The sequence below is a fragment of the Orbicella franksi genome, chromosome 3 (assembly GCF_964199315.1).
Source record: "Orbicella franksi chromosome 3, jaOrbFran1.1, whole genome shotgun sequence".
In the NCBI taxonomy this organism is placed as follows: Eukaryota; Metazoa; Cnidaria; class Anthozoa; order Scleractinia; family Merulinidae; genus Orbicella; species Orbicella franksi.
Genome location: NC_138147.1, coordinates 34,188,568 through 34,215,259, shown reverse-complemented (window position 1 = coordinate 34,215,259; position 26,692 = coordinate 34,188,568). Strand labels below are relative to the sequence as shown.

Sequence of the window (26,692 nt, the reverse complement as noted above, 5' to 3'; positions counted from 1 at the left end):
CAGTATTTCGTCTTCGTTATAGCGGGCACGGTGACGCCTATCAACCTGTTGCTATGAATGACATCATCAGTATATAATTCGCTCGCAAGTCTAAAACCCCGAAAACACAGAGAAAATGCCTAAAAATTTTGCTGTGAACAGTTTTTAAAATCTGTTTGATTCTCTTCGCTGAATATCTGGAAAAGCAGCGTAGACTATATTGATGTTCTTCGATGAAACTCACAATTCTGTCTCTAGTTGTGGTTTGGTCAGGGGCACTCAACGACCGTTTTCGCTCAAATGCTTTTAAACGCTGTTTTAGGCTATCTGGAGTACTTTTAAAGTTCCGTGGGTTAATTTTAGGTTGCGCTGTCTCTTCGCTTATTCTAGGGGAACTTGAGTATTCTCGAATTTATTAGGGCTTTCTTGTCCACTCCCCGAAAACCTTAGCTCAGGTCTTATCGCCTTTCCGAAAATAGTGGCTGACCTATTTTCGGTACTCAAAACGACATTTTTTACAATCCGAAAACAACAGATATTAAATTTCTCATATCACGAAAGTTCGAGGTGACAATTCTCTTGAGAAAATCAGAGGGAATAGACCTCTTTAGACTGTTACGTCATAGGGTGAACACGTGACTTACATTGGGTAAACAAACATTCGTGTTTGCAAAGGAATTGCAGCGAGAGACCGTGGAGTTAGGATACGTTCTCTTCTTTCGACGTAATTTCGCTTGTTTTCGTTCAAAATGGTGCACTACTGTTGTGCTTATGATTGCTACAACAACTCAACTATGGAAGAGCTATCTTGGCATGGATTCCCAGAGGACAAGAAACTCCTCAAGGTGAACACATGTAGCCTGATCGCTCGATCGCGTAAATTTGTGTTACATGTGGACCTGTAATTTAATCTGTTTACCTTGTAGGTTTGGATCTCTAGGATAAAAAGGGACACGAAGAAAGATTTTGCGGTCACGAAATATTCAAAACTTTGTTCAGTTCACTTCCGAGAGGAAGATTTCGTAAACCCTCACGCTAATAAAAGGTATCTGAGAGCCGGCGCTTGTCCATCAATTTTTAGCTGGACTAAACAAACACCTGAGCGATCATTACCAGAAAAACGAAGAAAGATCGAGGAGGTGAATCTTTTGCTAGAATCGGAATTAACGGAAACGGCATCCGAGGGTGAAGGAGAATACGACGAAACTGGTAGGGAGAACTTTGTCTCGCGTTCCATTCAATCAAACATTGAGATACCTTGCGAGCATAGGTTCTCGGTGAGTGTTTTGAGAGATCTAGTGCACAGAAGAGGTAATGAAAAGAAATATTTTAGCCATTTAACCGGGTTTTCCAGTTATGAAAAGTTTCGAAGGGTACTTGAGTTTGTTCTCCCTGGTGGTCATCGAAAGCACATCACATACTGGAACACGAAGGCGAGCAAAGAGCGCAAAATTGATACGTCGTTGTTATTCGACTCTGATCAAGAATCACAAAGTGATGATGATGGGAGCTCGGAACCAGAAGCTGATCCTGGTTCTTCAAGAGATCATGTTCTATCAGTGGAAGACGAGTTTTTACTAGTTATGATGAAGCTTCGTTTAGGCCTAACCAATCTTGACTTAGCAATGAGATTTAATGTCGCAGAAGCAACAATATCAAATACATTTATTACATGGTTAAATCTGTTGTTTATACAACTTGGCACCCTGAAGATCTGGCCTCACAGGAACGTCATCCTAGAAAACATGCCCAAAAAGTTCAAGGAAGATTATCCCAATAACATTATTATAATTGACTGCACTGAATTAAAAATTCAGTGTCCATCCTCCCTTGTTATTCAGTCCCAGAGTTATTCAAACTATAAATCTACAAATACATTGAAATCCCTGGTAGGAGTCGATTCCATGGGAGGCTTTATGTTTGTCTCACAGCTATACACAGGGTCCATATCCGACAAACAGATAGTTTTTAGGAGCGGATTTCTCGATTTACTGTCAAGAAAAAAGGAAGTATCAGAAATTTTGGAAGGTGACAGCATAATGGCTGACAAGGGGTTTGACATAGGAGGAGACTTACAGAAAATCGGACTTCAACTTAACATTCCTCCATTTTTAAAAGAAAAACCTCAATTTAATGAAAATGAAGTCATAAGAACACAAACAATAGCTAAACACAGGATTCATGTTGAAAGAGCCATTGGGAAGGTCAGGCGTTTTCTTATTTTCAACAGTAGACTCCCAATCAGCTCACTGGGAACCATAAATCAACTTTGGACAGTGTGTTGTTTGCTCTCAAACTTTATGGATCCTATTTTAGCTGAGGAAGTCAGACTAACTTAAAAGTCAAGATCTACTTGCAAAACAAAACAGTGACAGAAACGTGAGATACATTAAATACCCTGTACCTAATGCTACCAGGGAAAGTTAAGTAATGCACTTGTTTGCAACAATAACAAATACACTTGTTTTCCTTGCTTTTCCATTCAAAGGAGCCTCAATTGGTGCATTAATGTTGATGCAGTATTAACAGTTACTACTCTCAATGGGCTACACTGTAGGTGTGGCAAAGTGACTGTTCACATGGATTAACAGATGTTGCCCTCTCTTTGCTCAAGAATAGAATGCAATGCTTAAAATAAAACATGGTTAATTTAGGTAACAGTGTATTGTTCCAATAGGTAGGATCAAAGTTAATACGTTGTACAAAAAGACTACGTGATCCTGATAGATATATTACAAAGTCACACCAAGGTAAGCCACTAAGGGCAAGTTGTCCCTGGATTTGTGCATAATAACCCTGTTTATCATCAGTTCTAAGCTTTGGGACTCCATCAACCATACTGCAGGGGAAGTTTCTATCCTCGCATGCTGCTTCCATGGTGTGATTCCTCCAAGTGTAGGGACACTTGATTTCTAGTAATCCGAAGGGATGGTCAGAAGTTGGGTCAAACACCTTACCATCTGGGGTAGCACTAAGGTAGGGGTGGGTGGGGTTAACAACAAGACCACTGTCATATACTGTAAAGTTCTTATCCAAGTGTTTCTGCATTTTTCTTGCATAGTGAGATCTAACTACTTTTTCATTTTGCTTTCCATGACGAATTGATGCTACATTTGAAAGGTCCTTTGCTTCAAAAATACTTTTAAGAAATGGCTCTGTAGGCTCTTTTTTTCTATGAAGTACTTTCCCAAAATTTGAAGCCGTTAGTCGAAGTTTACATTCTTCAAACCATGTGGGCTCCTGAGCTTGACTAACAGTGCTGATCTGAAGGTCCCAAGCTCGTTCAATGTTTATGCTAATGCTTTGCAAAATTGGATCCGACATTGTATGTGTAAAGCTACTGGGAGGAATAAATGGCTGACTGCATGCACTAGAAATTGGAATCTTGGGAAAAACCAAAACCCCCTGTGGTTGCTGATCCCTTGGAAGTGTTACACAATTGTTTGGTTTATAAAAAGCAAAGGTTGTATTGGTTTCCTTTAAATCAGTCAGTTGATACCCTAAAGTTGAACCAAGAGGGACATTCCCAAAAACAGTATGTGTAGCTGTTGAACATTCCTGATCACTGATCAGGTATGAAAAAGGGGAATGTTTTTCTTCGTTTGAAAGGTAATGACACATTTCCATCACATCTTGCTGCTTCCACCCATTTAACTTGAGATGTTTACCCCTTGCATCATAAAGTTTACAAGTTACTGGAGCCAGTTTTCGCTTGCCACCTTGGTCAGACGAGGCTTTGACAAAGGTACATTTCATTACTGGTTCTGGTTCAATACTGGCACCTCGTGGTTTGTGCCACTGCTGCAGCACACTTGTACAAGTTTGATCTGCTGGGATCTCTGTGATCCCCAACATACTCCAATGATTTAGCAGGTACAACAAGGCAAAAACATGGTTACAGTGGCCTCCAACCCTGCAATTAAGTTATTTGTATTTTGTCACATTGCAACTCATCAATACAATACATTTACATACACATGGAAATATGACTAAAATTTAACTCTCTATTAGTAATTGCACACTGTAAACAATGCAAAAATATTGATTTCCATACGTTATTGAAACGTGATTGTATATGTTGCAGGTTAAATTGGTTCTCGGGTTACATCTGTTTCCAACCTAAGCTGATTTGTTTCAACCTGAACATAATTTATAAACAATTTATTGGACTTCAAAATAATTCAGATTATTGCTAAAATTGCTATCTACAGGTTAAAGCAGATTAATGTAGGTTGGAAACAGATTTTACCAAAAAAAAAACATTTCACCTGCTAACATGCACACTGACCATTGGATTTAATGAAAGCATAATTAGAGCTTTCAAAATCTGGATAAAATTTAATGAAAATTTTACCGCGTCCAAAACAAAACACAAATCTTTGTATTTTTGATAAAAAAAATTACGGCAGGTTCAAAAAGCCCAGTTAACTATCGTCGGTTTTAAATCGACGAAACACTTTTCGGCTTAGTATTCGATGTGTACGTGTGACCTGTAATCCTGACCTGTGGAATGTGACCTAAACTCACGGCCTACACCAGCGTGATAATTATATTGTAGTTGTGGTGGAACTTCGAGTTATATTTACCCCGCTTTGCATGAGCATTCTGCCTCTTCCACATTTCCTTTATCTTCTCTGTCTGCAGCAATCTTCAATTTTACGGTATGAGGAGCTTCGCTCTTCTTCTGGCTTCGGAAACAACGGCCTTTGACATAACAAGTCCTCGATCGACTGTCTTCTTCTTTCACGAATACATCATGAATGTAATTTTCTGTAAAGAATTTATAACCTTTTTCTCCAATTTCTTTTTTTCCACATCCTTTTAGATTAGATTTCGCAACGATTTTGTCCATGCTACAACAGAAAGTTCATTAGCGCCCGCCATCTTGAATGTTTTGTTTACCCAATGTAGACCACGTGACCGCGAAGCTAAAGAGGTCTATTAAAGGCCTTCCCATTCTCGTCCCCAGTGCTACTCGTCTTAAAATGCCGTTGACGAGTAGCTGAGCCCTCCGTTTCTCCGACCACGTAACCAAAAGCAACGGAGGCTCTGGGGACGTGAATGAGGTTTTCCGAATAGATGATTTACCGAAACGATCCGTTGGGTGTCCCTGTTTGGTGTCTTGCACAGGCGAGAAGTCTCGGGTAAACGCTCTGACAGCAAGTCTGGCCTGATTGATTGCGGCTTAAATTTGGTTTTGCAGTTGCATTTTCCCAGAACTTTCGGTTTTGAACAGTAGAGGACCGTAGGCTCTGGGATCGAGAATTTCACTGGTACGAGAAATAGCTCACTTACTTTCTTATAGGCTAGGCAGAAGCGATACCAGACCCTTCTCGGCCTTTCATGTACAATTTAAGGAAGAGTATAGTCTTCGGGGAACACTGATGTTCAAGGCGTTTCCTACATTTTATCGACTTCAATGTAACAGGTTTTATTCTAGCTGATCAAGGATTGTAGCAAGCCTTAACAGGCCTTAAACTATTGCTATCACAATTCGAAGGTAACTGAATTATGGGGTTGTGCTGCGTTACAAGGGGGGTTTTTCGACTTCGATCGACCTTCATGATCAAGTCTTTAGTTATCGTCTACCCTCGTTACTTTTTTTTCACTAACTTATACCTCCCTTTTCCTCGACTGTCTCCGTGCATTGTGTTCTAGTTTCTTGTGAATGTGAACATTATATATATATAAATCCATCCTTTTTTCGCGATAAATGGAAGTTTTCAGTCGTTGTTAGTTGTCAGGATCAGTTTTGTGGCGATAAATCGCTAACAGCGATTTTACGATGTCTTCTCTTTACAACGACATAAGGAAGAAGATATCATAAAACTGACTTGTGAGCAGACATCTTTTAAGTCAACATGATTTCTTTCAGTCTATCGACGAAACGAACGACCGTCTGCAACAATCGTCTGCTTCGTTGCTGTTCATGACATCTGTGTTCCTTTGTCTAGATCATGCAGTATATATCTGATCGTTTTTTTTCTTTCTTTGTTTTCCATTTTTAGACCATCCCTTTCATTATTGCAACTGGCTTTCTTCTCGTTTCGCGTGGCTTTCCCGATTCACCCCATTATTTCTGTCGGTTTTTGAGCTGTCTTTCGTTTTGTGTTTGGGGATGTATAAGTTCTGCGTTTCTTCGCCTCGTACTAGATCGATCCTTTATATTGAATAACATTTTAGCGAGAGACTTGACCAGTTTTCTACAGGGTTTGTCTTTATTGAAACATACATTACTTTTTTAATTAGAATATTGTTTCTCCTGCTGAGGCTGAATAATATATTCTTATTTTTCTGCTGATTTTGGGCTGAAACGTGTTCTCGTGAATATTCTTAGATTAAGGAAGGAAAAAGATATCACTAAACTGACTTGTGAGCAGACATCTTTTAAGTCGACATGATTTATTCATTCTATCGACGAAACGAACGACCGTCTGCAACAATCATCTGCCTTGTTGCTGTTCATGACATCTATGTTTCTTTGTCTAGATCATGCATATATCTGATCGTTTCTTTTGTGTTTTTTTTTTTTTTTGTTTTCCTTTTTTAGACCATCCCTTTCATTATTGCAACTGGCTTTCTTTTCATTTCGCGTGGGTTTCCTGATTCGCCCCATTATTTCTGTCGGTTTTTGAGCTGTCTTTCATTTTGTGTTTGGGGATGTATAAGTTCTGCGTTTCTTCGTCTCGTACTAGATCGATCCTTTATATTGAATAACATTTTAGCGAGAGATTGACCAGTTTTCTGCATTGGTTGTCCTTATTGAAACGTACATTACCTTTTTTTTTTATTAAAATATTGTTTCTCTGCTGAGGCTGAATATTCTTATTTTTCTGCTGATTTTGGGCTGAAAATGTTCTTGTGAATATTCTTAGATAATAGCGTATTTCTTACACTGGGTAGCCTGCGTAGCAAGCGTTTCTGTGGGGTTTGGGAGCAAAGAAAGACCGAGGAGCGAGAGTTTCGGTGTTTTGCCTGCCCTCTTTTACTCGCTCCATTTTTCGCGCTGTAATTCTTTGCTCCAGAACCCCAAAGAAACGCTTGCTACGCAGGCTATACCCTGGGTACCAGCGGTTTTTTCTCGCGTGCGGCAGACGGAAATATTTCGCTTCGCTACGGCGGCCGAAGGCCGCCTGTACGAGCGACGAAACCAAGAGAAAAACCTCCGGTACAGAGCGGCTTCATTCACCGTTCTCGTTGAACTTTGATCAATTTTATTGGATTACATTTAAACCAATCACAGCGAGCATCTCCCACTCTGATCACATGGACTGGCACGTGAAGACATGACACATTCGCGTGACATGACAGATCTGGTCTGGTTTGAATTCATGGCTTCTGCGGGACTAAAAACTACGTTGTGAAAAAGGTTCTTAATTCCAACCTTCGCTGTCGTGCCGTTTATTTGACGCTAATGTTGTGTGTAATAGTGAATATTACAGCCTTGTATCTTAAAATGCTCAAGAAGTGAAAATCTTCGAAAGAATCTCGACACTTTTCACTGTCGAGGACGACAATCTGTCCGTCGGGCCGCGTATTCTTTTTAAGGACGGCGAGGACGGAAAAAAATTTCGGCGAGCGCGAAACAGAAGAATTCGTTCGGACTCACTGGGAGCCTGTTCGCAGGCTATTTTTAAGACGTGCTACCGACGGATCGAAAAATTCGAAGCGACTGTCAAAGAAGCCACAAAGTTAAAATGAGAATATTACAAAAAGAATCTTGTCTGTTGAAAAGGAGAAGCTACAAATGGTGAAAAGACACATTCAAAATGCTGTTCCAGCTCGTCTGGTACACCGGCGTCGGAAGCATTGTGTAGTTCAACACAGAGTCCAGGAATTAACTGAACTAACAACGATTTCCCGAATTCCGTTGGCAAAACCTTCAAAACATCCTTGTTGCGAATAAAATTCGCAATTCCATCCCTTTGCTCGGAGCTTTAAAAGTTGTCAATACCGTCGAACGTTTTGAGGAACTTTTGTTATGGCTTTGACCAGATCTTGATCTTTCACAAACCTCACAGCGCGCGAACAAACATCAACCTCAAAATCCGACATTCACGATCATCACGTCACCAAGCGACATTTTACAGGCTCACGTTCTCTATTCTCAGAAACCAATCACCGTGTCTGTTAGATTAGAAAACCCTTGGGAGATCGTTAGGAGCCAATCAGCCTTCTAGTCCAGATTCTGGACTAACAGATTTAAACTGGCTTGTCATTGGCTCGGCGCTGTCAAAGAAATCGCGCTCTGCTCCAGAGGTTTTTCGCGCGGGTCACAATAGAGACAAGAACGACACCGTAATTGGTGGTTGGATGGTGTGTGTGTGTTTTCGTTTTTTAATTTTAGAGCCAGGCGGCGGACTTATGGTTAGTGCGCTCGTCTCTGGATCGATCCCTGGCCGGCGACATTGTGTTGTGTTCTTGGGCAAGACACTTTACCCTCACAGTGCTTCTCTCCACCCAGGTGTTTAAATGTGTACCGGCGAACTTAATGCTGGGGGTAACCCTGCGATAGACTAGCAACCCATCCAGGGGGAGTAGAAATACTCTGTCGCTTTATGCAACAGAAACCATGATAAGCTCTGGCTTGATCGGATGGGCCACTAAGCCCGTAGGCAGACTTTACCTTTACTTGCAGGCATCAAAGGCTGATATGACGTACATAACTTCTTGCAGAAATGTTATGTTATATGTTATAGTTTTGCCGATTAGAGAAAGGAAGAATTGTATACGGTTTAGTTAAAATCATATTGATTACAAATTTTCACCACACAAAATTGAGTTCTTTTCAAAATCTCAGCCTCGGGTTTATTCTTAAAACATTCTTGAAATTTCGCAAATTTGAGCCTAGTTGTTTTTATAAAACATATTCTTGTAAAAAAGAAAGAGTGTACACCAAGAAACTGCCAAAAACGTATAATTAACGATTAGATTCCATGTTGCCGTACGTCTGTTCAGTAATAGATATCAGATGGCGTCAAAATGTGGTAAGAACAAAAAGGTAGCACACTAGGCGATAGCCGATTGTGTCTCTGATGTTCTTACCACGTTTCTGCGGGACAAAAACAACTCATACGATTACTGTGGAGTGAATAGATTTTGCCCTTTGTCGAGCCAGCAAATTCAAGGTGGCTGGTAACAGTTTATAGTATAGCCTGCCTCTTTGCCACATGAAGAGCCTACTCGCAGGCTATTTCCAGCAATCTTTAGCAGTTATACTTTGAAGTATTAATACTCCCAACGCTTTATCAAGCGATGTTACAGTATTGTAGCCCACAAATGCCCAATAATAATGATAATGATAATGATAATGATAATGATAATGATAATGATAATGATATAGAAAACTAATTACAACCATTAACTTAGCTAAAAAGACTACGTATATATTAAAATTGTATATCTTAAACCCTATTAAAATATTAAAATCATGTATATTAATTGTAAAACTTGTGTAAACGAACAGTCATTCTCGGCATAGGTTGCAGCCTCGACAGTCACTAACATTAGCAGTTAGAGTAGTAAGATCCTCATTACGTATGACGCTTTTAAATTGCTTCAAAGAGGGTAGATTTCTCATTCTAGGATTGAGATCATTCCACAGTTTGGGCCCCTGGTAACGAAGTGAGTGTTTTCCATATGTCACTGAGGAGAATCGTGGTAGAACAAATTCTCGTTTCCTTAAGTAATATGAGCTACTGTCTAATTGGAAAAGATCCCAAAGTCTCTTTGGTAGTAATTTATGCTTAATCTTATACATGAAGATAGCAATATCCTGTAATCGTCTGTTGTACAACGATGGTATGTCTGCTTTTGCCAGTAGTTTCTCGTAGCTGTAACCCAATTATAGCGTAAACAGGTTGTGGTCATCTTCATGGTATAATAGGTTACCATAGCAATTGTACGACCTGTTAAAAGCCCTTAATTTTAGCTTTAGGTGCTTATTACTCCAAAACAAGCTTGGTAACCGCCATTTTGTATTCTGGAATTGTAGTCAGCAAAACAAGATATAACTTTTTGCAAACTTTTAAACTGAAATGTCTGTGGAGGGGGTTCAGAGTCACATTATTTTTTTTCTCTCATCGTGTGCAGTTACACGTAGTTAATGTATTGCCTATCGGACCAATGTAAAGAGAGAATATTTTTCTCTTTTATGGAATGCACCTCCAATATCCAATATTACCACTTAAACGAAGTTTTTTTAGCGTTTAGGATATGAAAAACATAAAGTTATTTTTTACACTCTTCCAGGTTATACAGCGATTTTATATTAACGTTGTCGGGGCACGAACTCCAAGAGGAGACTGAGTAATCACCAGATCATACTGAAGGTAAGGAAGACACTTGATTTCATATCAGCTTTTGTTGTATGCTACAGTGGTCTCGTACTTACTGCGTACTTTTCATACAAAATTGAATACATGATAAGATTCTAGCTTGTACCGTCATTAATTGGCTTCTCCTCTACAACGTAGCACTGATAAGTTTCAAGATTTTCATTTCGGTTTCTTGTAGCTATTTGGTGGACGCAGTTAGCTGTAGTTGTCAGTAATAAACAAGCGGTGGACCCTTCAACGAGAATATCATCCAATATTCTATCGCATGCATGGTTTACAACAAGTTCTCCTTTTTAACCACAGTCGAAATTTCGACTTTATTTACCGTCTTATTTTGTCGCTCTTCATGTGTCTCCGAGATCTTTACACTCATAATCGGTCCGGCATTGCGTGTAAGCTTTGTCTCTAACTTCATTTTAATAAAAAAAATTGTCCATTACTGTCAGTGTTTTTGGAAGCCAACACAGTTAATTTTAGCATCAATATAGGGTACTGACACAAAACCTTTCCTTCAGGCTATGGAAGGGAGAAATTAAGAGCCTGTTGTGCCAAGTGTTGTCGCTTTTTAGAGAGCTGTATCAATAGCTTTAAAATGTGTTTCTGTAATAAACGCAAATGCAGAACAACTTGCTGTAAAGTTGGGTTTATAGCCGGAGAATTATTATTGTCATCACATTGTCTTTGGTATTAGGCTGACTAATGCAGAGGCACAAGCATGCAACTTGACAGTCCATTGTCTTGAGTTGAAGTAGAGACAATATCGGCAAAAATAAAGTAGCTTTCATCTTTGAATCTCTTTGGCGTTTATTTTTAAATGCCCCTCGTCTTTTTCCTTCACTGTTTCTCACTCCAGATAGGTAAGAAAAGATAAAACAATGTTGAAAGTCCGGAGCTTTGACAAGGCTTAAGGTCCAGCCTTCCTTGGGCCACTACTTTGTCATCGCGATCATTGCCAATATCCTCGAATTGTTTTTCATTGGAGTAAATTCCCCCGGCATCAGGATCAATTATCTTGTTTTTATTCCTCTAGAAATATAATCTTTAACTCTAAAAATAAAATATCAGGAAAAATTCAATGACAGAGAAGCAGGGATGGAAAAGTATTGCACAAATTTAAGATTTACCTTTGAAGTAGTTGCATACGAATGCCAACTCATCGTTTTTTAACGGTTCAGCTTTCCTTCCCTTTAAAGATGCCCCTAGAGCATTGTTAAGATTTTTTAAAAAGGCTTCTCGTTGTTCGGCTGTTATTGGCATCTTCAGAGTCATCTTTTGCACGCTTCGTTTGACTCCAACTTCCAGAATGACGCCGATTCCAGTCTATCTAGAAATAAAAAAAAAAACGGAAGTTGCATGCAAGTGTGACCAAGTTCACAAGTTCTTAATTTTACTTTTCGGAATGTGGGATGTTTTGAGTTAGTATTTTGGCACATGTGCAAACTTTTAATGTACTCAGGAATGCGGTATTCAGTTGCCAAAATCCTGTCACACAAACCACAAGTTATATTACCTTATCACTCTGAATAGCCTGTTTCAGGGCATATCAGTTAAATTGCGTTTAGCCATTTCCTCTGAGGTAAACAGGCATCCTTCAATAAATAAAGAACTTCTGTTTCATTTAGATTGTAAGCATGTAGGAATCTTGGCATGGGAAATGTGGTTATGTTTATGCTTTGAGTCACAGGATGTGGCACTGATAGTGTTAGAGCATCAAAAAATTGTCAGTAGCAAGCTAGTTTTAGTTGCACAGAGACGCCTTCGCACTAACAGTTGCTCTGAAGTAAGCCTTTCTCTAGTCAAGTCTTTGTTGACCTCCAGTCTCGTTTCTTTCACCCTTCCCTTTTTTCTTCGTAATGAATTTTAATAAATTTTCAAGTTAATGGATTTTGTCTGTTGCTTACATGTCAACACCGAACCCAACCTGGTCACACAGGCAAAGCTAATAGCCCTCGAGCTATCAAAATGATGGACGAAATGTCGGCGGAGTGGGAAAAAATCGAATGTATGTAGGTTAGAGCTACTTGTCTGGAGCCAATGTTAAAGAAAAGGAAAAGAGTTGGACACAAGTTTCGCGCGGCTGCAAATTAAACTCTATTAATCGAAGCAAAAAAACCGACCTGATTTATCATTTCCACGACTGAGTTTCCTTCGTACAAGCCAGATAAACAAAGAAGGAAAAGTGGGAAATACTTTAAAAAGGGGAGATGGTTATTTTACCTTGGTAGGAAATCATTTTTGCTGTTCCGAGCACCTCTTACCAAGTGATTTTAAACTGCGTACGCTTATTGAAACCGGGAGTCGTACCTTCGGTTTTCCCTTGGACAAAAGTTGAGAGGAATCACTGTGTAGAACGAAAAGATGTGAGGCATCTGAGTCTGCTAAACAAGAAGTGAATATCCATCAGCTTCGATCAACTTAGGAATTAATCAGTTTTCATGCCTCTGAGGTAAACAAAAGAAGTTTGCCAAAAGCAATTTGGAATGTAGAAGGGCATTAGTGACTTTAATACAGTCATTGATGAATTTTGAATCTTTTTTACTCGCTTAACATTTCAGCAAGATCCGGCTTTTAGGTCATTTAATATTTCAGAAAAAGTAGTGTCAGATATAGTTATTGCATGGGCCAATTTCCTGTGTTCGATGTTGGAGAACCTGCCCATTTAGTCCTCAACAGAAACAAAAATAATCAGTATTTACCAGACGTTTTTAGGGTGAATTTGGGAACACTGATAAGGTGCATAATAGACTGCAGAGGGAGAAGACCAGGAGAAGCAGAGTGTTTTTTACACTGATTTAAAGTCTGACAACACATTTTAAGGCCTTGTTGGAATTTCCCTAATATTTACTGGTAAGGTTATAATCTTCATTCCTTCTACGCGACCAAGTAAATCAGAACAATAATTTTTTAAGGAAGACTGTTTTTCAACCACAAGCCAGAATTGCAAATACAAGAATACAATTTGAAGGAGCTGTTAGGAGAATAAATGGTGTAATGGTGTAATTCCACTAAGTTTGTGTAGAGTTGTTAATCAACCTTGGGTAGTGAGCTGTTTGCTTGTAAACTGGCAGAAAAAAAAAGTTATCTAATAATTCCTGACACCTAAGGTTTAATTGTTATATTTTGGGGGACATACAAGTCTCCGTTAAAAAATAGAATATTTACCGCGTGGGCTGCCTTTTCTCGGGATCTTTCGCTTAGTGAAGAGGCGCCCAGAAAGTCACTTTCTCGTCTTCCATCTTCGCCGCTCGATTTCGCGCACGCGGCTACGTGCGCTTGTGCTCCAACGTGAGCCCGCTCGTAGGCTAGGGGTTGACACATTATGCTCCTAAAATCGAGCCTTATGCTTTTTGGCACTGCCCCCAAAACGGACTATTATGCTCCAAATTATGCTCGACTGTAACTATTGTAATCGTAATTATGCTGCAAATTTTTTCCCGGACCCCGGTGAATTATAATTATGCCGTAAAAAATTTTTCCCGGACCCCGGTGAGTCATAATTGTGCCGTAAAAATTTTTTCCGGGACCCCCGTGAAGTGCGATAATAGTAATGGAAACCATGTAGAACATTAAAATAGCTTGAAATTTTGTAGTTTTAACTTAATAAATGGACAATAGTAGCTCTAAAAAAGGAAATAATTGTTATGTTGCAAAATGGCACTATTATGCCGCCAAAAAAGCACTATTATGCCGGCAAAATGCACTATTATGTCGGCATTATGCTCGATGCTTCACATATAGTATTATGCTCGAAATTATGCCGGCATAATGTGTCAACCCCTATCGTAGGCTAGAAAAAAATGGCCGCGACAACTATCTCGCCCCCAGGATTTCACGCGGCCATTCCTTGCATCGCTCGCTGAGCCCCACCAGAGCCATTTGCGGACTCTAACCCTACGGACTGCTACTCCACGCAGGCTTGTGTGTGTTTGGGTCATTTGGTTGCTGTTTTAAGGCCAAGAAATGCGTAAGTTTTTTTATTTCTAGATATTTATCAGATAATAATACGAGTACAAATAGATAGCTGTTAAATTTATTATTTAAGAATTGGTTCATGCTTAGCGTGCGTATATCGGGTTGTGGATGCACGCGGGAAGTTTGGAGAACACGAAAGAAGCGTAAGAGTTGCTCGAGGTGACGGCCGAGAGCACCTCCAACTTCTTGAGTGCTCTCCAAACTTCCCAAGTGCATCCATAACTCGATATACGCACAGCTAAAAGCATGAACCAATTCTTTTATAACATGGCGACAACAAGTTGGGCGCTAAAACATCTTTTATTTGTGATTGACTACAAAGTTCTCACAATCCACGGTGAAGAAACAAAGGTCATTAGGATCCTAACACGCCACAATCAGTTGACGGCAACGGTAGAGCGAAAACGCTTAACCTGGTTTCTAAAATTGTCAATGAAAACTTCGCTTCTTCGAATTAATTATAATGAAAATGTAGGCAGGCAAAGTCAAAAATACTCGATGAAAATGTAGATAAAGTCAAAATACTCACGTTTAAGTAAACATCTTAGCTTGCTCGAAGTAGAGTTTGGATTGTTCAGAATAATCTTCACATTGCCGAAATTAAACAAAAGGAACCTGGACTAAAGTTGACGGAAATTTTGCAGATAAATTGAAACTGCACACGTCATCATATCTACGCACGGCCGGGCGTACATAGAGATTTTGTTCATGATGGTAGGAATTAGATAGGACTAGCGCGCGCTATGTTATAACATCGTATATATTTGAAGATTTCTGACTTTTAACCCCAAGTTATATAGCGCTAACTAACTTGAGTGCGTGGATGAAGCATCGTAAACTTAAATTAGGTTAAACAAGATCTTCACCGTATCCATACTTCGTCATAAGACTCAAGCTTACATTTTGTGATAGTAAGAGTCAAATTTAACCGTTGAATAGCAGTTTTGCTGGCTTGCGTTTTATGCCCCCTTTTCAGGCCTCGTGCATCTACATAAACACGACTCTTTTGTACAGCCTAGGATGTAGAACAGTTTGACGAGTAAGCCATTATACTTGAAGATGGCTCTTCTTTGCTCCCGAAAATATACTTAGCTTTATGCTTCAATTTCTTCTCTACAATGCTCGAACAGTGCTCCTACACAAAACTTAAAAATGTCTGACTTAAGCTCACATTTCTATCTCAGGTACACGTGTCAGTCGTTGAAATTGTTGAACAACAATTATTTCAAATTATTTCTGGTAAATTATTTGAAAGTCATTTTTTTTATAGATGTCATGTTAAGAAAAAACAGAAAGTTTTGTGTTATGTGATAATGCCTCTGCAGGTCTCCACATGTAGAAGTAGCAAAATTCATGACATGCTTAAAATGTAAAAAGGCCTGAAAAGGCAACAGTTTTTGCTCTCATTTCATTTGCACAATAATATCCTTGGCTCTTTTTTCAGTTACCTATCAAGTGAAGTGATAACACACCAGGTCTAGTAAATGTTCTTGTTCAAAGGGTTGATAACTATCCATCGGATAGTAATTCTATAATTTGAACAACTGGGCTATGTCTCAGCCTTGCCTTTTTATCATGTGCTTATAATTGTGGAGATAGAAGTTTTCAGCTAGAAATAAGAGGAGAACAGAAGTAGTAAAGTAATAGATTTGTATTTTTAGAACTAATGTTATACTTGCTTAAGCTGTGATTAGACCTTCAACCTACCTTGTCAACTTTGAGAGATAAACTCAAACTTACTCACAGTTAATGCAACTGAACCTTCCAACAGTGTAAAGTTTGATGCAAATTATTCCGACCAGCAAATCATTTGTACAACCTCTCTATTTGTGATAGACATAACTTTTGACATTAGTTCATCCACCGCCATCATCGCCAGTTAACGCTGAAGTGAGTTTGCTGTAACGCTGTTGAGAACTTTGAAACTTTGGAAGAATATTTTCCACCACCACGTGCTTGTAGGATAATTATTATATAATATGTATGCATGCAGATACACTTACTGACACGTGATAGTGCACTTCTCCTTTCAGCATTTTGTTTTTAACAGTCAAAAAGTATACATTTAATAATTTAGACTTTTCCATCAGTAAGCTAAACAAGAGAGTGAAAGAAGCAAAGTTTTTTAATCAGAGGAACTGTCCAAGTGGAAACTTGAGTCATTTGGGTATGCTTAGCAATTCCCACCACTCTCATTAACATTGTCTAAAATCTAACCAATCATTATGTTTGTTGGGATACTGAATGTGACAAGGAATTATCCAAAATAGACTACAAAACTTGTCACTTTTATTTTCTAAGTATGCTGAATATGCAGGATGATCCTGTTGTGAGGTGCCTTGTATGGAAATTTGGGCTAAAAGTGTTTTGTTTCCTGAAAGGTGTGGGTGTCAGATTATCATAAGACCTACCCTAAGGGTAATTTGAGTTCCTGCAAAAACACATTCAAGTGAAACTTAATCAGGGAAAAATCGCTTCGGTGGCAAAATTGAAAGTACTTTGTTATTCATTTGTCAGCGAAAATATGAATGTTAAAGTAAACAACTTTGCACATGAACACCATTGGAGTTTTCATGAAGGATTTCTGAAATTCTCAGCACTTAATCTTGAGTAAAGTAATGGACTTATATTTTGCTTATGCATGGTCTGCTGAATATATAAGTATTGAAAGAGGCCACAATCTTTGTTTTGACATGCTATTTTGACTAGTAAATGATTTTTGTGCTTATATGTATAGCTAATTATCTCATGTTGGTTTAAGAATGTCTGAATAAGAAGGACTTGTGCATTGTAGAAACAGGGAATCCAGTTTTTACTAATTTTTACTGTGTGTCTGGTTCATTTCCTGTGAGTGTTGATATTTATATTTTAGTAAAATACAAGGTTTATTTTGTTTGTTAAATCCAAATACATAAATTGTGTCTGTGTGGAATTACTCACGTGCAGTGTGCGTATGATGCTTCAAATGTGTTTGCTGATCTTGATCATCTCTATCATTGATGTTAGAACAACTAACTGTATTTCAAAAGCTGAATTGTGGGAAAGACCTATAAGCTGGCAAACTTTCTTGGTCACACATCACTGAATCTTTGAAATTTTCTGCAATACACTGTGCATTATGTTGAAAGTTTGCTTGGTTATAATTACATGTATATCAAAGAAGATAAAGCTAAAGAACACTCCTTAGAGTTTATGTTATTATAACATGTATCCAACTCTAAAGAAATATGTAGGTCCTCTTTAACTTGACTTGAAAGACTTGATCCGCTTGTCATTGCTTTTTACATAACTTTTGTAAGTTGTGTTGCTCATGAATGTATTAAATATTACGCATTAAATATTATACATATGTATATAGGCAGGTACTTCAATCATGAATGAAGCAAATTTTTTTAGGATTTCCATTAAATAACATTGTAAATACTTGGTGAGAAGCTACACATATGTCTTAACCCTGAGTTTTAAGCACTATGATATTTTGTCTTCCAACTGTGCTGTAGCTACTGCTTGCAAAAAATATACTTACTCTCGTTGTCCAGAAGGCCTTTAGACTCAGTACATAGTATTATTTCGTAATAGACCAAAGTTGCCAGATATTTCAAGTGTGTGTGCATGCAAATTTATGTTGTGTACCTGTATCCTATACATTTTGATCATATGAATGTAACATTGTTGTAGATATTTTTTCAATTTGTCCTTGTGTAGACAGCTCTTTGTAGTCTGGATGGTTTTGGCGGGACTACCTTTTACAATGTTGAACAGCATTCTTTTAAAAAATCCACTCTGATAAAATTATTGTCGGGCTAACACAAGCAAGTGAAGTATTTTTCCCTGAGACATTTGTCGTACTTGCTCCTTCGTGGTCATTCTGCTTTTAACTGCGTATACGTGTTTATGTGACTGTGCACAAAACTGGTTGAACTGGTTTTTGTTTTTAAGCCTAGTTAATTACACAGGTACTTGTATGCAGAACATCTGTCAGGTCTCTTGCATGCCTCCTTGGACTGTTACCAAATTCAACACAATCATCGCTTTAAAAAGATTGAAATACACTTACAGGTATATTTTAAACTGATAAGGGTTTCCATTTCAATTATTATTTCTTGGTTTGAAAGAAGTTAAAAATAGATTAGTTTGACTCTTTCAAAACAGCACATGTGCCTTGGTAATTATCTTTTTTTGAATATTATTGGTTTGGCTTGGGGCAGCTTTTTTTCTGTTGTTCTATTTTTTGAAGTGAATTTGCATTTCAATAAATCTTTGGGAGCCAAAATCAATTTAAAAGTGTTTGTTTACTAAGACCTCAAACAAAAGCATCAAGATGTCTGTCATGTGTAATCTAAATGACCTTTAAAGAATTCCCTTAATTCTTTTGTTGTACTGGAGCAAGGGAATTTTCCCCTGTGGAATGTTTTGTCCATCTTCATTTGATGAGAGCTTACTACATGTCATGTGTATTTATAGTAATCTACATGTACATGTGCACAATTTCTTTCATCACTTCAGGGGTAATTTAGCTGTGTGATTTTAAGGAGTCCTGTTTTGTTGAAGAAAAGCTGGCTCTATTTGTGATGGAGTTGTTTGCTACCTGTTTGATGAAAATAATCTCAAATTTTACTGTGCTTTAGTTGTTCATCTTCTCTGGATTGTTTTCTTTCTTTCCCTGGGAACTTGGATTTTGATATTTTGCACTTTGCACTTGATTTTCATACTCCTTGTACAGTATCTTGAGAATTTTAAGTCAAGTTTTTTTTGCTCATGTTGAGGCACGTCCTTGTTTTCTGTAAGTTCAAGATACAGAGTGACAAATTTGTGTACTTTTAAAACTGAAATGTTGAAAACATAGTAAGGGGCAGACTATACACTGTATTGCGATTGTGTGACCACATAAAGGTGGGAATTGGTTTTGTGTTTCTGCGAGGTGCAAAAGAGTTTAAAGTGCAGTTCAGTAACATACTACATGTTGCCTTGATAACTTTGACAAGGTGACAGTTGTGGTAGAGTTTTATAGCTGAGAACAGGCACAATTGTTGCAACCTATTTACATTTAGTATTATTTTCAGCATTATGTTGAACATCCCGGACATACGGCATGTACACGTATGTAATTGTCAACTTACGAATGTATATGCTCCCCTATCATTGTTGTTTGCTCTTTTTCACTGTGACAGTAAAAACTCCAAAGCTTTTATACCCATAGATAAAGTTTAAGTTAATTCACCTTCACTTACTTTTCAGGGAAAATTATGCAAAAATGTATGTAGTACACCTGACTGTTTTCTTTATTCTTATGCTAAATTATTGGGTGATTGCCACTGCATTTTTAAATTGTCGAGAACATTCAGAGAGTTACTTTATAATATATTATTCTGAGAAAACAGCAGTCCAGAATGTAGGAAGTACACAAACAGAAAGACCACATGTTACGAAGTGCGTGCATATATAATGAGTGTGAATACTAATTCCCCGTTCATTTGATAAAAGGTTGAAATGGAAGCAGTATTTAGCTTGTAAATGTTACTACAAGTGCATGTTCAGTGAGAGAATTGCCCCAGAGAACACTAGACAGCCTTTTTGCCAAGTAATATGTTGAATTAGAGCCAGTTTTTGCCAAATACCACTTCATGTTGTGCTATTATTATTTGGTAATAAATTACGCATGGGAACATGACCTACCTGAGTCAGGTGACGACCGTTAAAGTAATCCATTTGTTACAGCTGATTCAAAAATGTCATTGAAGCTTTGTTTGAAAACATTGGCATCTAGTGTATCTCACAAAAGTTTTAACTCAAATTTTTTTAGCAAACAGAAACACCCACTTGTACCACACACTGGGAAATGTATTGAAGTCTTTGTCATTTTGCTTTAGAAGGTCATGGTTGTGTGACAACTACATGACTTTGTACCATATATGGTATAATATTTTTGGACAAAAACCGCTTGCATTGCCTTAATCATTCCGATTGCAGAAATTTCTTTAGCATGTGTTAAAATGCATTCAAATGGTCAGGGTAAAATTTCATTGCGTTCTGTGCATGTGTACATGTAGCTGCAAACTAAAGATTGACATGTTTGGTTAATGTGTGAAATATCTACTCACATCTTCAGTTTCAGGAAAAAAGTCATCTTCATAGAATTATTATTGCAATTATTGAACATGGCATGATTACACATTAGTCTACAATTATGGATAATTTGTAGAAGGCATGAATGATTAGTTGAGTTGACATAAATGTTTTACATGTACTTTTGAACTTGCCAGTTGTCAATCAAATCATAATGAAGGTTTTAATTTATTTGATGATAATTTTAATTTACATGTAAAACAACTACATGTTTTACCGACATTTGTCATGATTATAACAGTTTAATTGCTTAATATTCTTGAAAGGCAACTATCTTTTTCTATCTTCTCATTTAACCATAATTCAAGTTCGACAAGAAGCTCTTATAGGAAGCTTGTGGTGTTACAAGAAGCTCTTATGGGAAGCTTGTGGTGTTAATCTCGTCCCTGAGAATTGGCACAAATTTTTCTCCTTCTTGAAAAATATAATTGAAGGGGTGAGTGCAAAACCATGCTACAGTGATGATATGGGTGAAAAAATAATTTTCGCGAAAGGGCTTGAATTTTTGCATGTGGTCTTCAATATAATAGAAAAACGCGGCCCTGTATTTTTGTCGCTGGTTTTTGCTTTGTTTTCGAGTTATAACGTATGCAAAAATACTTGGCTTTTCCTAGCCATGTCTTTAGGAGTTTATTTGTTGAACAGCAAACAGGCAGACTGTTTTATAGTGTATGAAGTCAGAATCAAATCTCACAGCATATATAGAGTGGAAATCTGGGAACAGATTGTTTACATCGGTTATTGTGACGTGAACACAATACGTGAATCAATTGAGTGTCAAACGAAATACATTGAACAAAAAAGAGATGTACCGCATTAGAGCTCTGTCAACTAATATCTTAAGCACTGTTTTAAAGTACCTTGTATGCCTGCCTGGTGGTTGAGAGGCATCATAAAGTCTCGATAAACCCGTAAGTCATCACGTTTTAAAGAATCAAAATGTGTTCTGAAACTTTGAAGGCAGCCGGTATACCATAATTGTGTTATCGGCGTTCGAAGTCAGATCGAGTCAGGCAGCAAGGTCCAAGAGCAGTTCTTGCCCAAGAAAAATACCCTCTGGTGAGTCGTGGCCCGATTGCCAAGCGTTGCTAGCGTCAAAGTTTGGAAAGCAAGAACTGGTTTTAGACTTATAAGATTTGTCTTGTGTTGACTGCCATGTTTTTCCGTGCACGAGGTGCAAAGACCCTTCCCGGCATGCATTGCGATCACGTTCTGCGGACGTTTCTCAAACTGGTAACTAGATTGTTTAAACATAATAATGGCCAACAAGTAGCGATTGATTGTAACATAGATCTGTGATCCAGGTTGCATTGATTTTATTTGAAATCTGCATGATTTGTAGTGTTTTGAGCTTCTGGGATCAGCAGACATGCAGATGTATGGAGACCCATACGTTGCGCAGAAGGGTTAATCTGTTAATCTGTCAATCTGTCAGCCCCATTTATGGAGCATTTTCATGTGAAGTCATCAAATTCTTAAATCCAAAACTAAACAGCCACCAAAGTTGTTATCCTGATCAGGCATAAGAGGTACCAGCGCATTTTGAACTTGGAAGTTATGGTGGTGCGTGACATAAAGCTACGATCATGTTTGTCGAAAACTATGTACTTGTCTTGTGATTTTTAGCCATTAAAGACTTTGCCGTATTTGGAAAAGTGCTTATTGAAATGTTTATTTGTTTTATTTTATTTTTATTTACACCTTTTTTGACCTGAAATCAACATTTTTGAGCTTATACATTGCGTGAAATTACCATTTTCAGGAGCCCATCATGGGCTCCTGCAATGCTGCTGTTTTCTAAGTGAAACCAACATCCTTGCAGTCACGTCAGTCACGTCAAATCAACATTTTAACCTATTTAGATCTGAAATCAACATCATTGAGCTTATACGTTGCGTGAAATTACCATTTTGCTGTTTTCTAAGTGAAACCAACATCCTTGCTGTCACTCGTTAACGTCAAATCAACATTTTAACCTATTTAGATCTGAAATCAACATCATTGAGCTTATACATTGCGTGAAATTACCATTTTGCTGTTTTCTAAGTGAAAGTAACATCCTTGCAGTCACGCGTTAACGTGAAATCAACATTTTAACCTATTTAGACCTGAAATCAACATCATTGAGCTTATGCGCTTCATGAAATTGACATTTTGCTGGTTTCCGAGTGAAATCAACATCCTTGTGGTCATGCGTTAATGTGAAATCAACATTTTAACCTATTTAGATCTGAAATCAATATTTTTGAGTTTATACGTTGTGTGAAATTGACATTTTGCTGGTTTCTAAGAGAAATCAACATCCTTGCCGTCGCGCGTTAACATGAGTCAACATTTTAACCACTTTTGACCTGAAATCAACAAAATTGAGCTTATATACGTTGGGTGAAATTGACATTTTGCTCGTTTCTAAGTGAAATCAAAGTCCTTGTGGTCGCGGTGGGCCGATCCTTTGTTATAATAAACCGAGGTGAGACTTCGACTTATAACAAAGGATTAGCTTGGCTATTATAACAAAGGGTTGGCTCTGTTTATCATAACAAAGGCCCGGCTTTGTTTATTTGAAGGACTCGGCAGGAAAAGGGCGTTAGGTATTTTAATCAAAAGTGAACTTTGTTGAAAATGCTCCAAATTGCGCATGCAGTTTTGTTCAGGTACATTAAGCAATGTCCCGTAGTTTTCGCGCTAAAGTTTGCTTCGTTTTTGAGATATTGCGTATGCAATAAACCACTCGGTTTTTTCAACCTGTGTGCCTTTTTTGCATACGTTATTTCTCGAGAACGAAGAGCAACCCAGCGAAAAAAACTTCAGAGCAGTGTTTCTCAGGTGAAACGAAGCCCACATGCCAAAATTCAGCTAGTTTTGAGCACTTTCAAAAATGGCCGAAAAATCCAGGGGATGTTCTTGTACGCAGCCTTTCAATTGGCTTCATTCTCCAAAGGCAGTGGCGTGTTGTTGGAAAAGCATGGTGCGTTGGAATTCATGCTAGTACGAAAATTCTTAACAATGGGCATGCATAATGAGACAAACAAGTGACCAACAAAAGTAATTAGCAGGCGCCGAAATTATTGTGAAAGCAAAATTTGAGTGATTTGATATCAATGTTTGAGCACCTTACGTTACTTCAATTACCTCGAGACTGAGAGGTATTTGAAAATAGTAATTTAACTATAGGATCACCAAGTTTAAAAGAATATATACTTGAGCAACTCGATTAGATTTTGCGTGTTAACAGTCAAAAACTTCAGCTAAAGATTTCTCGAAATCACTCTCATAGAATTTGTCTAAACTCGCTACACATCAGGCACACTATCTTAACTACAAGTACAGTGGACAGTTTACAAAGAAAACCTCTAGATTTCAAGAAAATCGACTGTGAGTAGAAAAACCACCGACCTTGTTGCGTTGCTATGGTAACTCTGATCTTGATAAAATACACTGCACCTGAAACTTTGGTCTATTCCTAGAAAGCGTGTGGATACTAATATCCTGTATTTATGTACACAACTTAAAAGCAGTGTTGTGAAATAAACCTGAACAAATTCTTTACAATCTACGGGTAAATTACAAACTTGGGCACAATGTGACTAGCTCCTGGTTTGCTTGATAGCTCAATTGGTAGAGCACTGCATTGGTATTGCAAAGGACTGAATTTTTTTCAGGCTTTATTTTCACAACTGTAAGTTGTGTACAGATAACTGAAATGATCATTTGTCTCTTTAAATAGATGGTTGTTTACACTCCCTTAGCAACCACCTTTCCTTTACATTGAAATAGAGCAGACAGCTTTGAAATTTCACTCTTGTTTTATTCTTTTAAGTACAGTGCTCAAAATTAATGGTGCTCTAAGAGATTTGTGGAGTGAAACTTTCGTATGTATGTCATGTTAACTGCCTGCATTTGCTCTCTCCAGAATGTTTTTTAAATACAACTGATAAAGTGCACCATCCTTTTTTGTAGGACATCATCAATACAGTTCACAAATATCATAGTTTTGTGTACTTGATATCAGAGTGAAACTTTTTGGTGACAAACATTGAACAGACCACTGACAGCTTTAGTAATCGAAGTCTATTTGCTAGTCAAAGGAGCAGTTCAACATCTGGGATTTCTTAACCAGGTAAGATGCATAGTACATGTGCTTGAAGGTGGCTATGCCTTTACATATCTTTCTCTGATTTGTACATGCACACGAGGTTTTATAAACATGTACATGTAAACACAGTCTGTCTCAATAAACTTCTGGCCCATGAAAATTACTGTTGTCATGGCATTTAAGTTATATTCTTATACATGTAAAATCAGGGTACAACAAAAAGGCTGTCCAATAGCCTGGGACTAGTGAAACAATCGGTCAGGCTAGCGCCTTCTTATCACAGGTTGCCTGACGGGCAAGCATGAAGTGGACGTGAGTGAAGCAAAGTTGTTGTTGTTGTTTTTTCTTTTCATTTTTGTTAATGACAAACTTCAGACATTATGTTTAGCAGACAGTCTGTGAGAGAAAGTGAAACAATACCTTTTTTCTAAGATAGAGTAAAATGTAAAATTTAAGTGACCGAAATCAATTTTTTCCGGACCGCATGTTCCAACAGCGCGGTGGCTGTGCGAGACAGAAACTTGCTGTAACAAGGTTATCGCATATTTTCATCGTTATCCATGTAGTGTAGTTAATAGTTTGCTAGCAAAGTTGATTGAGTGTCATTTGTCTAATTGTCTTGAAGCATATATGTAAGGGTGGTGGAGATTTCATTTGATTATTTATAGTACGTACGACATGATTGAAATGTGTGACAAATTTAAAACATTAAGGCATAAAATGAATTTGCTATCATTTAAAAACTACAAAGACAAAGCGTATGACTTTAATAATGTATTTCTTTCCTAAAAGAATAATTTCAGCAATGTTTGGCAAACAGCTGTTTTGAAAAGCATGTTGCATGACTGCTTTACTTTCCCGCTATAACTACATGTATAAAGTAATTTGATATGTTGTTTTGACTATGCATAAATTAAAACTTTGACAGGGTTATTGAAAAGGTCTTAAAAGAGCTTAAATTTTCAGTACTTTCTTAGATTCTTGTGTGAAAACTTCTCTGAATGAAGAAAAAGTCAGCTGCTATGCCATGTGGGAGTGAACAGCTTCTAAATCCATTGTTACTTCAAACTCATTTTTAATATGGCATGAATTTATGTCTAGAATTTTCCATGGTCATTTTTTGAAACTTAAATCTTAGAGCTTTGATTATTCATTACCCAACAGCGTTGATCCTGGCCTAGTAAATATCCCCATGAATAGTGTACGATTAAATAGCATACGTCGTACCAAATTAAGGTTTAGAATTGAAGGCTTTGTGCAAAAAGGGCCTGTATAGCATTTTGGGCCGATTTTTATTTCTTGCAGGATCAAGCTAATTTTTGGCAGACTGACTTGTTTTGACATGGAAAGCATCGTTGCGTAATTGTTTTTGTTGATTTGCACTTTGTTTTCAAGAAAGAACGTATGCGAAAAACTCAGTTTTCCAAGGGTATCTTTTGGAGATCTTTTGTTGAGCGGAAAACAAAAGAAACCTTTGTTTTGCTAAACAATGAAGTCACCGAAGCGTAGCGTGGTATTTGCTGCTAGTTTTATTATTCATATAATTATGCAATTCTCTTACAGTTGCTTCGTTAGTGCAAGTGAATAAGGCCTGAATGGGCTGGATTCCAGTTTGTTTTGTCGTGACACCGGTTCTTTGGTCGATTTTTTTTCTTCCGGTCTTTTTCTCTACTTCTTTCAAAAATCAAAACATCTATTTAAAAAAACTGTGCTGTTGAAGCTGCTAAAAGTAACCGTTTAAATTTGCACCACATCAAAATCCACCTTGGAAGGATTTGCTCCAAAAGATGGTGCTTGGAGAACTGAGTTTTTTTTTCATACATTATTTCTCGAAAACAAACCGCTAATCAACAAAAACAATTACGCAATGATGCTTTTCATGTCAAAACAAGTCAGTCTGCCAAAAATTAGCTCGATCCTGCAAAAAATAAAAATCGGCCCAAAATGCCACATACGCCCTTTTTGCACGAAAGCCTTCAATTGTTTGTGAAAAAATATGCCGCGTTGCGTCTTCGTCTACAACATAACAATGAGGATAAATTTTATAACAGTACCTAGGATATTAAAATAAATGACTTAAGTCTTGTGATTTATGGATATGGAATTTCCACAGAGTAGGGCCCAAGTAGATAATCATGGAAATTCCAGCTGACGGGGAGTTGGGGGGGGGGGGGGGGTTGGG

General features: G+C 37.8%; 3 protein-coding genes across 5 annotated transcripts in view; 2 read left to right on the top strand and 1 right to left on the bottom strand.

Annotated features, from left to right (window-relative positions):
* Positions 1 to 26,692, top strand: part of LOC145482234 (uncharacterized) — a 189,857-nt gene that overhangs the window by 123,684 nt on the left and 39,481 nt on the right. Inside the window, exons 1-2 of one of the 3 annotated variants that reach the window (XM_081460867.1) lie at positions 11,531 to 14,280; positions 24,375 to 24,534. The exons of the other annotated variants lie outside the window; for them this stretch is intronic. The gene's annotated coding sequence lies outside the window, so the exon portion shown is untranslated. Of the gene's footprint in view, positions 1 to 11,530; positions 14,281 to 24,374; positions 24,535 to 26,692 lie in introns of those variants that run through there. 3 annotated transcript variants of the gene reach the window in all.
* LOC145482255 (uncharacterized) lies at positions 673 to 2,328 on the top strand. The gene is made up of 2 exons (XM_081460906.1): positions 673 to 824; positions 906 to 2,328. Exons 1-2 carry the CDS (start codon positions 729 to 731, stop codon positions 2,316 to 2,318), a joined length of 1,509 nt encoding a protein of 502 aa, XP_081317032.1. The 5' UTR covers positions 673 to 728; the 3' UTR covers positions 2,319 to 2,328.
* LOC145482253 (uncharacterized) lies at positions 2,514 to 4,846 on the bottom strand. The gene is made up of 2 exons (XM_081460904.1): positions 4,566 to 4,846; positions 2,514 to 3,892 (listed from the first exon to the last, which is right to left on the bottom strand). Exons 1-2 carry the CDS (start codon positions 4,829 to 4,831, stop codon positions 2,518 to 2,520), a joined length of 1,641 nt encoding a protein of 546 aa, XP_081317030.1. The 5' UTR covers positions 4,832 to 4,846; the 3' UTR covers positions 2,514 to 2,517.